This window comes from Eschrichtius robustus, chromosome 6, assembly GCF_028021215.1.
Source record: "Eschrichtius robustus isolate mEscRob2 chromosome 6, mEscRob2.pri, whole genome shotgun sequence".
In the NCBI taxonomy this organism is placed as follows: domain Eukaryota; kingdom Metazoa; phylum Chordata; class Mammalia; order Artiodactyla; family Eschrichtiidae; genus Eschrichtius; species Eschrichtius robustus.
Window position 1 is genome coordinate 74,677,494 of NC_090829.1, and position 13,650 is coordinate 74,691,143.

The 13,650-nt window shown below is 49.3% G+C and overlaps 1 protein-coding gene and 1 pseudogene across 1 annotated transcript; one reads left to right on the forward strand and one right to left on the reverse strand.

Annotated features, from left to right (window-relative positions):
• Positions 1-1,575: 1,575 nt before the first annotated feature.
• On the reverse strand, positions 1,576-1,806 carry LOC137765706 (cyclin-dependent kinases regulatory subunit 2 pseudogene; annotated as a pseudogene).
• A 1,521-nt stretch (positions 1,807-3,327) lies between these two features.
• ZDHHC19 (zinc finger DHHC-type palmitoyltransferase 19) lies at positions 3,328-13,164 on the forward strand. Its single transcript, XM_068546532.1, has 8 exons — positions 3,328-3,467; positions 3,818-3,939; positions 4,497-4,636; positions 5,474-5,646; positions 6,066-6,171; positions 11,756-11,841; positions 12,183-12,387; positions 12,983-13,164. The coding sequence occupies exons 1-8, from the start codon at positions 3,328-3,330 to the stop codon at positions 13,100-13,102; spliced, it is 1,092 nt and encodes a 363-aa protein (XP_068402633.1). The 3' UTR covers positions 13,103-13,164.
• Positions 13,165-13,650: the final 486 nt, after the last annotated feature.

Sequence of the window (13,650 nt, forward strand, 5' to 3'; positions counted from 1 at the left end):
GATATGGGAACATATTGTATGTGTATAACTGATTCACTTTGTTATAAAGCAGAAGCTAACACACCATTGTAAGGCAATTATACTTCAATAAAGATGTTTTAAAAAACAACAACAACAACAACAAAAACTTTATACACTAAACATTGCATGCAAAATTAAAAGGCAAACAATAATTGGGAACATATTTGCAATAAACACAACCAAAACTTTTAATATAAGAGAGCTCCTGCAAATCAGAAAGAAAAACCCAACACTCCCATCAAAGGCACAATGAGACACCATTTCATGCCCATTAGGATAGATATTGTAAAAAACAAACAAAAACAAAAACAGAAGAAAACAAAAAGCGTTAGCAAGGATGCGAAGAAATTGGAGCCCTTGTCCATTGTTAGCAGGAATGTAAAATAATGCAGCTGCTATGGAAAATACTATGGCAGTTCCTCAAAAAACTAAACATAGAATTACCATATGACCCAAAAGATTGAAAGCAGGAACCTGAATAAACATTTGTGCACCCATGTTCATAGCAACATTATTCACAATGGCCAAAAGGTGGAAACAGCCTAAATCTCCATCAACATTTACGATGAATGAATAAACAAAATGTGGCATATACATACAGTTAAATATTGTTCAGTCTTAAAAAGTCAGGAAATTCTGATACATGCTACAACATACCAACTTCCAAGACTGCTGAAGCTCAAGGATGAATCTTGAGGACATTATGCTGAGTGGAAAAAGGCAGATACAAAAGGACAGATGTATGATTCCACTTCTGTGAGGTACCTAGAATAGTCAAATTTCATAGAGATAGGAAGTAAAACAGTGGTTACCAGGAACTGGGGAGAGAGGGAATGAGGAGTTATTGTTTAATGGTACAGAGCTTCCACTTGGGATGATGAAAAAGTTCTGGAATGGATAGTAGTGATGGTTTATACATAACATAAGTTTTATGTTATGTATATTTACCACAATAAAAAAAAGAGAAAAATACTTCTACATTTGAAATGTGAGCAAGCAAACGATGTACAAAGGCAGTTCACAAAACAACTACAATAAAATGACCTATAGATATATAAAAATATTTAATTTCATAAGTAATTTAAGGAGATATAAATTAAAAGATCAAGTTATCATTTGTCCTCTATAAAATTGGGGAAATTATTTTACATTAATACCTAATTATAGTGTTAGTATTATGATATGGGTATGGTCATAATAGTATAAACGTGCACAAACTCTCTAGAAAGCATTTTTAAATTATGTAAAATATGTTTTACTTAAAATTTTTTTTAAATGTGACATATAAACTTTATTTAACAAAAGTAACAGGTAAAGTCAAACAGGCACTTATATTAAGAGAAAAACTGACTAGAAGAAATTTTATCTTAACCACCTTATAGTTAACCTACTTGCAGTTGCATTTAACTGAGCTCTGTTGCTGTGAAGAATACAGCTCATGCACAGATATGGATGAACGATCTGTACGTTTTCCAAGTATTCACTGAATACTACTTTATATACACATATACATTAAATTTGAAAAAGATTTAATTGATGATCCCCAGATATACTTCATTTTTGTTGACCTTTTGGAAGAGGTCGTATGAAGCAAAGAAGGTGTGCTTCTGGCTCATGAACCATGTAATGAACCCAGCCTAGACTCCCAAGTCTCCTCCACTCCTCCTCAGACATCAGATGGGTTTTGGGTACTTGTTTGGAAAGTTCTCTGGGTAACATGCCATGCCAGTACTCGTGGTGCTCATCGAAGTACTTGTCCGAGTAGCAGATCTGCTCATGGGCCATCCTGCGGGCGGGCACTGGGCAGCACAAGACTGGAATGACAGGACGCGAAGAGTGGACGCAGGCGAGAGACACGTCCAAGTCGGGTAAGGCAACGACTCGACTCTGAAATATGTTTTCAATATTCGCATTCATTGGGCCTAAATCCAACTGTTAGGAATCTATCATAAGGAAACAGTTGGAGATGCAGGCATGTGGATAACGGCAGAAGGCACCGCTGGAACACAGAATACAATGAAGTGAGGGAGCAAGTTCTGTGAATATATGTGACAGAGAATTCCAGGGAAAGAGAAGAGCAAGTGTGAAGAACCCAGGACTGGACTATACCACGTGTGTTTGAGGAACAGCATGGAGGCCAGTGTGCCTGGCGAGTGTGGAGTGAGTACGGGGCTGAGTGTTGGGAAATGAGGTCAGAAAGTTAGTGGGGCCAGATCAGGGAGGGCCTTGAAGGCCATGGTAAGGACTTTGAACTTTACTCTGAATGGGCAGGGAAGCAGTTGGAAGGTTCTAATCGGAGGCCATGATCTTAAGTTTTAAAAGGACAGTTGCTGCATCTCAGTGGACTCCTCAGTTGGTTGGTGGTAGCAGATCTGAGGCTAATTGGTGGCGCCCAAGTCACAGGCCTGTGTGCTAGCTCCAAGAGAGGCTTCGAATGCAAGTATCTGGCACTTTCAGGTTCAGCTGGGATGGAGAAAGAGTCCTTGCCCTTCATCAAGACTTATAGTTCAGGGATCCTCCAAACACAGAGGGGTTCAGATGCTCAGTGACTAAAATAAATGACAAATATCAGTTGTATGTAACAGAAAACCCAGTTATTTTCTCACATAATAAACAGCTCAGAGGGAGGCAGTTCAAGGCTGGGGCAGTGACTCAGTGTCATTATTGTCATTCTGTTCGTGTCCCATGTTGACTTATTGCCTAATGGGTCGAGCTGGACCAAGGCAGCACGTCTAGGTTCAAAACAGGAAGAAAGGGGCAAAACTGCACCAACTGTGTCTTTTCCCCCTTTTATCAGGAAAGCAAAAGCCTTTCTAGAAACCCTCCGACATCCACTTATGTCCCATTGACCAGAACTGCGTTGTGAAGCCAACCCTGGAAACAAGGGAAGATTTAGCTGCCTCCTCTCCCAAAGTGCAATTTTGTAACAACAACAAGGAAAAAATGGAGATAGAGCAATGAACACCGTTTGCTTTGATTAGCACTGAGCCTGAAAGGGTGAGTAGCATCACCCACCTTCTCCCCACCTGTTTCTCTAATCTCATGTAGTCTCGAACCTCGCAGGGGCAGGACCTCTCAGTCCCCAGCGCAAGTAGGGGTATGGTTTGCTGTTGGAAGTGACGGTCACAGGTGGCAGACAGCGCTGCTGAAGAGCCCCTAGCCCCCATTCTCCTCAGCCTCTGTGATGTCACACTGGGACTTCTTTCCCTCCACCCTGGGCTGTGGCTTCTGAGGCTGCTGTGGCCATGGGGCTCCTGGAGCCAGCAGTGGGGAGAGAGCCTGGGGGCCCTAATCTCCCCTGGGGCCATGGGAGGTCCAGCCATGCCGCTCTTGAAGGAGCCTCATCGCCTGCCTCAGGCCCCACTCCCCTGGATCCTCCCGAGCCTATTTGCCGCTTTCAACGTGGTGCTGCTGGTCGTTTTCAGTGGCCTCTTCTTCGCATTCCCGTAAGTCTCCCACACAAGCTGACAGGTTTCTTACAGAGCAACAGAAAGGAAAACACATAACGATAGTACGGAGGCAGGGAGAGTGCAGAAGGGGGGTCAGGGAAAGGAAGAGGTTCTAGGCAGAGGGAACTGAACGTGCAAAGGCACAGAGGTATAGAGTGCTTGGTGCATCTGGGAGCTGCGGGTGGCTGGTAATACTCAATGACCTTTGGTGGAATTTCTATGGATCTGTCACTAGCCTGGATATTTAGACCAGGATTTATGGTCTGTGGGTCCTGACTGGGTGGACTGGGTCCTGGGGGGAGCTTCAGGCCACCCCAGATCAGGGCTGACTCCTGCTCTGGTCTCAGTTGCAGGTGGCTGGCCCAGAACGGGGAATGGGCCTTTCCCGTCATCACAGGCCTCCTCTTTATCCTCACCTTCTTCAGTCTCGTTTCACTCAACTTCTCAGACCCTGGCATCTTGCATCAAGGTGAGACACTGGCCCCCTGGGAGAAGGAGGCAGCACCCGAAGGGCTCCTGCCTGCTGGGATGACTCCTAAAGTGCTCCTTCCATCTCCCCGCCTGGGGTCTCAGGACCCCTTCACCCCATGTCCTCCTGTGCTCAAGCCCTGCATCTGGCACTTCATTTCTCGAGCCACGGAGGTGTGGAAAAACAGAATTTTGGAGGTTTTCCAGTTGCCTTGGAGGGGAGGACTAGGGGAGGCTGGGTAGAGAAGCTAGCTCTTCACAACCACTCAGTTTTCTCTTCCTCCTTCCTACCACACAGATTCCTTAAAGCATCGCTCACAGTGGCAAAGGCCTGAGTTCTCAAAGAACTCCTCGGGCTGGAAACCCACCTTCCCTTTGACTGTCAGCCTCTCTAAGCTTGGCCAGCTTACTCACTGGGGACTAAGGATTCCCCTGCCCACCTGGTCCCCACCCTTCCTGGAGCCCAGTGATGCTGTGGGGCTGCGTGCCCACACCCTTCTGCTGCAGCAGACTGATGGAAGGGCCTCTTGCTGCTGCTCAATCCTTTTCCCATGCTAGGCTCCAATGAACAGGGCCCCATGATGGTGCATGTGGTATGGGTGAACCACAGGGCCTTCCGCCTGCAGTGGTGCCATAAGTGCTGCTTCCACCGCCCGCCCCGGACCTACCACTGCCCCCGGTGCAACATCTGTGTGGAGGTAAGTGCCCCTCTCGCCTGCCCACCTACCCTCCCAGCACCTGCCTGGGACCAGGAGGCCCACTCACACGGGGGCCTGTGGTCGGTGTGAAACTACTTCCAGGACTGCTAAAGACCACGGGTGGCAGTAATTCCCAGTCACTCCTGGTCACTCATACAAGTCACTGCCGCTGTGCCTGCGCCTTTCCTGGGAGGCTGGCCCTTTCTTGCACTGGTGCTGACATGCAGAGGGGCATCCACATCTATGCTGGGCCTGGTCAGGCCAGGGGAAGGAAAGATACCCCTGACCTATCGAGGGCTCACTGACACTAGATGCCCGAGGCCCTCAGGCAGGTTGCAGGCCTGGCCAGGGGAACTTTGCCTGTCCTCTTCTGGCTGTCCAGGCCAGAGGGTCTCCTGGTCTCCTGGGCTCTAAGTGCACAGCCTGCAACAGTTTACCAATGTGCTGTCTTAACTGGTCCTTACAACCCTGGGAGACTGGCTGGGCAAGGGCGTTATTATTAGGCTCATCCAGTGGATAAGAAAACAGAGGCCCAGAGATATTCTATGTCCTGCCTGAAGTTACACCAGGATGTGTCCCAGAGAAGACCAGCAGGCCCCGGCTCTAAAGCCCTCTTGACATGAAACTATGTGAGCCACAGAGCCGTATGGTGCTCTAACCACAGAAATGCCAGCAGTGTTAGGGACTTTGTGGCTCACTGTCTCCCTAGAAATGGGAGCCAGTGCCTGAGGCCAAGGGCAGGTGGCTTAGAGGGTGGGGGTAAGGCCTCAGATTTGGGGGCGATGGAGCCTGGGTCAGAGGTTGGGTCCTCGAGGTCCCCCTCTCCCTCTCGCCTAGGACTTTGATCACCACTGCAAGTGGGTCAATAACTGCATCGGTCACCGCAACTTTCGCTTCTTTATGCTGCTCGTCCTGTCACTATGCCTCTACTCAGGTGCCATGCTGGTCACCTGTCTGATCTTCCTGGTGCGCACGACCCACCTGCCCTTCTCCATGGACAAGGCTATTGCGTATCTGCTGGGCTGCGGGACCCACGAGGGGAGCTGTGGGGAGGGCGGGGACAGCGGAGGAGGGGCGTCACGGGGCGGGGGGGGGGGGGGGGGGTTGGTGCAGAGGTAATGGTGGGCGGGGTTTTCCGCGAAGCCGCTCGGGAGGACCAGTCTGGGACTAGGTGACGGTGGGTAGGGTCGGGCAGATGGGTGGGGATAGGAGGAACTGCGAAGGGTTGAGCATCTAGCAGGGTCGAGGAGAGGAAGTGCTAGAGGTGGCACGGGGTCCTGGACAGCAGGGTGAGGTGAGGTTTACACTGGGATAGAGCACAGCGAGAGGGTGGGCGGGGCTTGTGGGCGGGGCTGTTTGGGGTCGGGGTCGGTGAAGGGCGGGGCCAAGGAGGACTGGCCGGAGGCGCTGTTCCTTAGCTGGTGCGCAGCATCGTGGTGGCTGTACCCGCCGCCGGCTTCCTGGTGCCACTCTTCCTGCTGCTGCTCATCCAGGCCATGTCGGTGAGCGCGGCCGAGCGCTCCTACGAGGGCAAGGTACGTGGGGCCGAGCGGGGCGCCACTATATCAGGCTGTGGGTGGTCACCTTGCCCCTCCCGGACTTCCGCACTTTCCGCTTTCTGCAACGCCCTGGTCCTTGATGGCCTGACTTCTCTCGAAGGTGCCTCATTAGCCCTTCCAGACCCAAATTCAGCTCAAATCTCACCTCCTCCTAGAGCTCGGTGGTCACTCTCCTTCCTGGGTGCGCTGCGTCGAAGGTGCGCTACTGTGTGCTAGGCGCGTGCGCATTATTTTGAGCTATGGGCGGAGAGGTAAGACTGCATCCTGCGCTTGTGTTGACAAGGAACCTGAAATCAGAGTAACCCTCGCCAGACACCCGCGAACACTCTGGGAGAGGGGCCTGCCTACGTTGTGTAGCACAGACTCAGAGCACTGAGAGTTCAGTGAGGACTTCAGTGTAGAGTAGGACGTGCCATTTAGTGGTTTCGGACGGGCATAAATCGAGGGAAGGGCTTTGCAGTGACGGGCAAAGCTTGCAAAAAAGCTGGGAAGCCTGAAAGCCTGTGGAATGTTGATAGGATGATGAGGAAACAGTTCTAATTGGAGCAGCTGTGGCATGGGCAGGTGGTCTGCCTGGGATTGGCCAGATTTAAAAGGCAAAGAAGTCAGGTGGATAATTTAATCTTGGTGCTGTGGAAACCCGAGAGCCTTGATAGGATTTTTTCTTTACATACAGTAAAACTCACCCTTTTAAGTGCACAGCTGTATGAGTTTTGACCAACTTATAAGTCCTGTAACCACCGCCATAACCAAGATTTAGAACAGTTCCATCAACCCCAACCCGCCGTTCCCCCACCCCCCGCTAAATTCCCTCATGGCCTTTTGAGTCAGTTTCTTTCCCTATCTGCAGCCCCCGGCAACCACTGATTTGTTTTCTATCCCAATAGTTTTTCCTTTTTCAGAATCTCACATAAATGTAATCATAGCTTTTTGAGTCTGGTTTCTTTCACTTAGCATAAGGCATCTGAGATTAATCCATGTTGTTGCCCACATCAGGAGTTTCCTCCTTTTTATTGCTGTGTGGTATTCCATCATATAGCTGTGCCACAGCTTGTTTACCCATTCGCCAATTGAAGGATATTTGGGTTGTTTCCCATTCGTGGTGATTATAAATGAAGCCACTATAAACATTGGTGTACAGGCATGTGAACACAAGTTTTCATTTTTGGGGGGGTATATACTTAAGGCTGGCATTGCTGGGTCATATGGTAACTGTATGTTTAACTTTATAAGAAACTGCCAAATTGTCTTCCAAAATGGCTGTACCATTTTGCATTCCCATAAGGAATATATGAGAATTCCAGTTGCTCTGCATCATTAACATTTGGCTTTGTCAGTTTTTAAAAAAATTTAGACAGTCTAATAAATGTGTAGTGACATTTTATTGTGGTTTTAATTTGCATTTTCCTAATGACTAATGATTTTGAACATCTTTTCATGTTCTTATTTGCCATCAGTATATCTTTGATTAAATATCTGTTCCAGTCTTTTGCCCATTAAAAAAATTGGGTAGTTTTCTTAATATTGAGTTTTAAGAAATCTTTATTTATTCAGGATTCAGACATGTGTTTTGCAAATATTTTCTCCGTGTCTGTCGTTTGTCATCTCATTTTCTCAACAGTGTCTTCCAAAAATCAGAAGTTTTAAATTTTGAAATATGTTATCAGTTTTTTCTTTTCTTTTTTTAATACATTTTCCTTTTATTATTATTTTTATTTATTCATTTATTTGGCTTTGCCAGATCTTAGTTGCAGCACATGGGATCTTTTAGTTGTGGCACGTGGGATCTTTAGTTGCGGCACGTGGGATCTTTAGTTGCACCATGCGAACTCTTAGTTGCGGCATGTGCGATCTAGTTCCCTGACCAGGGATTGAACCTGGGCCCCCTGCATTGGGAGCACAGAGTCTTAGCCACTGGACTGCCAGGGAAGTCCCCCTATCAGTTTTTTCTTTTATGGATTGTGCTTTTGGTGTGTAATTAAGAAATCTTTCCTTAACCCAAGGTCACAAAGATTTTTCTTATACGTTTTCTTTTAGAAGTTTTATAGTCTTAGGTTTTATATTTAGGACTATGATTCATTTGGGGTTAAATTTTGTATATGATGCAAGGTATGGGTCAAGATTTTTGTTTTTTTGTTTTTTTGTTTTTTTTGCTTATGGGTTGTTCTAGCACCATTTTTTGAAAAGACTATCCTTCCATTGAGTTGCCTTTGAACATTTGTCAAAAATCAATTGAATATAGAGATGTAGGTGTATTTCTGGACTCTCTGTTCTTTTACCAGTACCATACTGTCTTGCTTAGTAGCTTTATATTGTCTTGAAATCATACAATGTGAGTTCTTCAACTTTGTTCTTTTTCAAAGTTCTGTCGGCTATTCTAGTTACCTTGATTTTCCATATAAGTTTTAGAAGCGGCTTTGTCAATTTCTGCAAAAAATGTTTGCTGAGATTTTCGTTTGGATTGTGTTGAATGTATAGATCAATTTTGAAAATGGACATTTTAACAATATTGAGTTTCTGAACCCATGAAAGTAGTATAACTCTCCATTTATTTAGGGCTTCTTTGATTTCTTTCATTAGTGTCTTACAGTTTTCAGCATGTAGATCTTGACTACATTGTGTTAGATTTTTTCTAAGTATTTCATTTTTGTGTGCTATTATAATTTTTAAAAATTTCATTTCCATTTGTTTATTATTATAAGAAAATACAATGGATTTTTGTGTATTAGTCTTGAATCTTGCAATTTTTCCAGGCTCACTTATTAGTTCTAATAGTTTTTTTGTTGATTCTACATAGAAAATCATGTCATCTGTGAAAAGGACCGTTTCATTTCTTCCTTTCCAACGTGTATGGCTTTATTTCCTTTTCTTTTCTTACTGCATTGTCTTGGACTTTCAGTACTGTGTTGATTACGAGTGGTAAAAGTGAACACCCTTGCCATGGGATTCCTTCCACCTGACAATGACTTGACTAAAGGCTGTTTTAGGAAGACTGTCATAGGTCACATCAAGGAGGGAGGGGCTGGAGACCTTGAGACAGCTGAAAGGACAGAGGGACCCTCTTTGCCCACCATTTCCCATCCTTCCAGTCACCACTTAATCACTCCACCCCGCCCATGTTTGGTTCCCAGCCCACCTGTGACTCCTCTGTGCAGCCCTGACTCATCAGCTCCCTGTGGTCTGCATGTCTTCTCTCTCCAGCCTCAGTCCCTCATTTCAGCCTCTCCTGGGCAGCATTCTCCCTTCCCATATCCTGTGGTTCTTCTAGCCCAGGTCAGGCCATAGGCCTGCCCTCCGTCCCCTGCTCAGATGGGGCTGTCCCAATCCAGGATCTCCAGCCTTAAGAAACCTAAATGTGGTCTGCACTCTGAGATTCACCAGGCAGGGCTCTTTCCCATTACCAGAACCCATTTCAGGCATTCTTCACACACCTCAACTTTGTTCCCTTCTTACCTCCATCCCTTGACCACAACTTCTGCTGGGCCACTTGCTTAGATCACAAGGGTTCTGGAGCCAGACCACATAAATTCAAATCACAGCTCCACAACACACCAGCAGGGAGATCTTGGCTGTGTTACTTAGCCATCTGGTACCTCAGTTTCCCCATCCGTAAAAGGGGACAGCATGGGTTAATATGTGTGAGATACATAGAACAGTGGCTGGTGTGAGTAAGTGCCCCATAGGTCATCATTATTGCCATTCCTTCCCATCATCAGTACACATGTTCTTCTCTCTCACATCTTAAAAACAGAGCAAACATCCCTTAATATCACAGGCCTCCCCTGTTGTACTCTCCCCTCCAGCGCAACCAGATTTGCTGAAAGCATTGGCTGTGCTCACTAGCGTCGTTCTTCACCTTCCTCAGCCCACTTCAGCCCAGCCTCTGTCCTCACTGTCATACTGATGCTACACTCTCCAAGTGGCCAAAGCCAGTGGGCAATCCTGAGACTAATCTTTCCAGGCTGCACAGAGCAGCATCTGAAACAGAATGTACCTGCTGTGGCCCTTCCCCAGCCTCTCAGGGTCCAGCTGTCTCTGCTGCCCTGGGCTGCTGCTCCCCTGCCTGCACCTTGGAGTGTTGTCCGGGCTGCCTGCTCTTCTCACCAATCCCCTCTCTGTGCTGCCCTGACCACTCCCCAACTGCCCTCAGCACCCTGGAAGTTAAGGCTGGCTTTGTTGTCTGTGGTGTGTCCTCAGTCCCCAGAGCAATGCCTGGAACAGTGTTGAGGTCCCCAAATATTTATGAACAAATGAGTGAACCTACAAACAAAGGAATCCATAATGCTTTGGGAGAGAAGGAGAGAGAGAAAGAGAGAGAAGTCTGACTCCCCGATCGCCGGGGAAGAAGGGGAGAGAGAGCAGAGGCAGCAGGGAATTGGGCAGGAGATGGGGCGAGTAGATACCCACTTTGGTTTTGGTCCTGTGGAGCATGAGGGCGTTTGAGATACAAAACTGGAGCAGGAGACCGGGCCTGAAGCTGGTGAGAGAGGACAGTCTGGGAACTTCCAAGCTATTGGATTCCATTCATTCTGAGGGTCCCATATGGGGAGAGGAAGGGCTCTACTTTATTAGTCAGTTCTTATGAATTCATTAAACAATTACCATTCCTTTAAGCACTGAGCAATCAACATTTTTCTATTCTTCGTGTACATCTAATAAATCAAAATTTATTCTCTAGATTTAAAATTCTGATTGTGAATTTAATCAAACTCTTCTAACCATTTAATTAAAATTGAGAGTAGAATGCCAGTTTCCCTTAAATTCTTGAAACACCTTAAAGTAGGGAGAACTCAAAAAATCACAGTGGTTAAGGGCATGGGACACAGGGGAGCTGGTGGTGGGCAGAGGTGCTCTTGGGCCACTTTAGGACGTGACAAACACTTTGTAGCTAAGGCTCTTGAAGTCCCCATGAGACTCAGCCTGTGCTGGGAAGGAGGAGGGGGCGAGGCTGATGGGCAGAAGGAGGGGAGGAGGAGAAAACCTGGTCCAGAGTTTCCAGGGGAGGACTTGACCTTTGGGCTTGACATCGGTCAAGCATTGGGTGCTCAGGAGCTTGAGCCCAGATTTCCAAGGCCGTGTGATTTTGGTTAGGGAAATATGATTAGGTACCACAAACCGTCCTTCCAGATAGTGAAGTTCAGTGAAGGCACAATTTTAGAAAAGAATGAGACGTGGGAAAGTAGAGGAGTTGAGGGGACATCGGTGGAACTGTCTTTGGAGCAGTTTATCAGCAAAAGGAAGATCCGAAAGGATCTGGAAGGAGGTAGCAGGAGGATGTGTGTGGCCAAATGAGACATAGGGGGAGGATAGTGTGAAAGGGGATACAAGGTGATGGGGAAGGATCCCTGAGCAGGCAGGAGAGGTGGGTGCAGTGCCAGAGCTGCTCAGAAGTGGGTTGGGGACGCCTCGCCTGACTCTCCTGGCTCCTCTGTCCTTGGAGTCTTGCTGCAGCCCTGGGCTGAGCTGACCGGTGCAGGGAGGGCCAGTGGGGGTAGCCTGCCCAGTCCTGCGGGTTCTGAGCTCTTCTTCCTGTCCTCGACCCCCCCCCCCTCGCGCCCAGTGCCGATACCTGCAAGGATACAACCCCTTCGACCACGGCTGTGCCAGCAACTGGTATTTAACAATTTGTGCACCGCTGGGACCCAAGTGAGTTGGCAAACCAGAGGCCTGAGCGGTGGCCCCTGGCGCTGGGGGGGTGGGGTGAAGCTGGGTCATCTCCCCTGGCCCCTTAGCATAGCTCCCATCTCCTTACGCTCACTATTCTTCTTTTGGAGTTGTCTCCAGGGCATTGCGGGAGCCTCTGGAGCTTCCCCTTCCTTGCCTCTGTGGGTTCTTCCTCTAAGAAATGGGGTTAGAGGGGCATGGCAGCCTGGATGAGGTTGGTGACAGCTCCCTGCAGGGCCATGCCCAGGCTGTGTGCTCCCCAGGCTGAGGGGGACCGGGCCAGGAGGGCCATGACCACTCGCATCTGGCTTGTTGCTCCCCAGGTACATGGCTGAAGCTGTCCGGCTGCAGAGAGTGGTGGGGCCTGATTGGGTACCCAGGCAGAACGCGCACTTCCCGATGTGCCCCTCTGCGCTCAGTCCCCCAGACCTCCCTGGGCCTGGGTCTGGCCCCCAGTCCCAACCTCTGGGTCTCGACAAACCAGGGAAGGGGCCCCCAGGGAGTGGTGAGGCTGCAGCCCTCCAGGAGGTGAGGAGTGTGTGTGTGTGCGTGTGTGTGTGTGCAACGTGCACGTGTGCCTGTGTGTGTTGGGAGGGGGCGTCTGCGGATTGTACAGGTATTGGGAGAAGCCCCCCAATGTTGGGCTGGCCCTGAAGCTGGAGCACTTAGAGCTCGAGAGAGGGGGATTATAGGCCTGAAGAGTGTTGGCAGTAGAGTCACAGGCCTCCAGAATACACCAGGGGTCCCTGGAGACACAAAGGGAAAAGGCCGCACCACTCACTTGCTGGGTGACCTTGGGCCAGTCACTTACCCTTTCTGGGCCTCAGTTTCCTCAGCTATTTATGAGGATTGAGACTAGTCCAGTGGTTTATAATTGGCAGGGGTGGGAGGGGGGGAATTCCTTTATTTAAAGGCACCTTCTACTCTGAAGCCCAGTCTATGAACCATGTGGAAGTGGAGCATTAAGAATGATGTAGGGGTGGGTAACCCACAGCCCCTCCAGAGCCCCTGCAGTGACATTCTGGGGTGGTGGGTGACAGTCTGGGCAGTCTCTTGCTCCCCAGTGGGTGGGCTGCGGGGCGGGGCTTAGGGAGAGCCTGCATCCCCCCCACCGTGTGTTTAGCTCCACGCCAGCCCGGTGCTGCCCCTGCTGCGGGAGGCCCCCAGACGATGCTCCGCCTACCTCTTGCCCTTTCGCACTGGGAGATGCCAGGAGCCTCCGCAGCCGAACCTCACCTCTTGAGCCCCTTGTGGAGACCTCTGTGCCCTGCCCTTGCCCACTCGCCTGGCGGGAGTGCTGAGACCCGCCCCCCCCACAAAGCCCATTAAATACCCTTTGCCTACCTCCTACAGCTGCCCTGCTGCACTGTCTGTCCTCGAAGCGAGAGAGTGTGGATGAGGCGGGGTCTGAAGGGCTGGGACAAAGCCCCTGGGAGGGAGGAGCCAGGGTCCTCTGCGACCTCGGGCAAGACACTCAACCTTGCTCTCATCCTTAAAATGGGGCAACCGTAACAGCCACAGCGACGGCTGGAGACGATGGAAGTGAAAACCCAGCAATGCCTGGGTGTGAGCCCGAAGTCCCGCCTCTGCCCTGCAGCACCCCTATCTGGCTGCAGGGGGCGCCCGCCACCTGGGAATTCTCCAAGCCTGGCCCGGTCCAGCCGTGCCCCCTGGAGCCTCGCGGGTGGGCTGGTCCCCCTGCCTCATCCCGGGTGGTGGGGGCGGGGGAGGGGGGGTGGGAGTGTTCTCCGTCACAGACCAACCCTGCAACTTTCCTGCAGGTGGGTCTCA

Bases quoted from the DNA above. Each gene is read 5' to 3' on its own strand.
- ZDHHC19 (XM_068546532.1), top strand. From the start codon at position 3,328: ATGGGAGGTCCAGCCATGCCGCTCTTGAAGGAGCCTCATCGCCTGCCT. The intron at 3,468-3,817 runs GTAAGTCTCCCA...CTCTGGTCTCAG, and splicing joins GGCCTCTTCTTCGCATTCCC to TTGCAGGTGGCTGGCCCAGA. The intron at 5,647-6,065 runs GTATCTGCTGGG...GCTGGTGCGCAG, and splicing joins TCCATGGACAAGGCTATTGC to CATCGTGGTGGCTGTACCCG.